General features: G+C 60.4%; 1 protein-coding gene across 1 annotated transcript in view; it reads right to left on the bottom strand.

Annotated features, from left to right (window-relative positions):
- The window catches only part of IGF2R (insulin like growth factor 2 receptor), a gene marked incomplete at its 5' end in the record, with an annotated part of 104,333 nt that overhangs the window by 2,978 nt on the left and 100,145 nt on the right, over positions 1 to 1,210 (bottom strand). Inside the window, 1 exon segment of the mRNA XM_014589243.1 lies at positions 90 to 159. Coding sequence (XP_014444729.1) covers positions 90 to 159 — 70 coding nt within the window.

Here is a 1,210-nt window from a genome sequence, read left to right as displayed (position 1 = left end):
GCCCGAGCCCACTGCCGGCGCTAGTGGTGCTGATGCCCCAGGCCCCCGGCAGGACTAGCAGCACAGCGCGGGCGTCGGCAGAAGGTTACCTTGGAGTACTTGTAAGACACGTGTGAACTCCTCCTGCAGCAGCCGGTCAGCCTGTTTATCACTGTCTCCCTAGAACAAGAGAGGCCGTTGTTACTCTAGGCAAGAACGAGCCGCCCTGCCCCACTCCAGCAGGTCGCTACCCCGCGTGCTCCTCCGGGTGGCACTATTTCCCCAGATGCCCCTGCCAACGCATGACGTTCTGAAGGGCAAATGGCCAGCCGTTGACAGCAGGCTCAAAACAGATGTGTCCGTCATGACTGAGTGGGAAGAGCAGATTCTGGAACCGGGTAGGACAGGACTCGAATCCCACGCCACCTCTTAGGTCTAGAATCTGATAACTTTTCACCTGTGCTCCCACAGTCACTGGGCCTGTAACGGGGCCACACCTCCCGCTGCCCCCAAGGCTGCCAGATGAGATTGTGGGAGCCAACAGCTGACTGGCTGCTGGTCCCGTACCTGCTCATTAAATGCCCTTCCCCAGGCCCCAGGGCTTCACCCTAGTTCTGCATTTCTGGGTGTGGATGGCCACGGCCAGTACTCTGCAGTGCCCGCCCTCATTTGCCTGTGACTCATCACCAACAGCAAGAGGGACAGCAGGAGACCAGGGCCTGCTCTGGCCAGGCCAGGGCCAGCCCCACAGGGCTCCCAGCTCAGTGCCTCGACCCAGACATGAAGGAGCCCAGCAAGGTGGAGCCAAAGGGTGGCATCAAAGCTGATACCCAGCAGGCACCTGTAAATGCTCCCCTCTATTACTGGGAAGAGGGCAGACGGATCGGCAGGAAGTCGCTCATGAAAGGTGTTCCATTTCTGCTAGTCCTCGGGCATGGCAAGAAAGCGGTGTGCACATCCGAACCTGCGCCACGCCTGCAGGTGGCACCTCGGCTCTGGTCCAATGGGGCGCCCCCCTGGGGTACCCCCCCCACCCCCGGTGGAGATGCACACATTTGAAAGCGAAAACCCGGACACTGCTTCTGCAGAGTTCTGAACTAAAAACCTGAAGGCTCAAAAACAAAAGGAGCCGCCCATGATCCGGCACGGACCCTGCCTCTGCGCCCACGCCACTCCCGTCCTCACCGTCTCTCCTTCTTGTAGAGCAGCAGGGCCAGCAGGCAGCCAGAGC

This window comes from Tupaia chinensis, unplaced genomic scaffold (genome assembly GCF_000334495.1).
Source record: "Tupaia chinensis unplaced genomic scaffold, TupChi_1.0 Scaffold000346_1, whole genome shotgun sequence".
NCBI classification, from domain to species: domain Eukaryota; kingdom Metazoa; phylum Chordata; class Mammalia; order Scandentia; family Tupaiidae; genus Tupaia; species Tupaia belangeri.
Note: the sequence above shows the minus strand (reverse complement) of the source record. Positions and strands in the feature narration are given on the sequence as shown.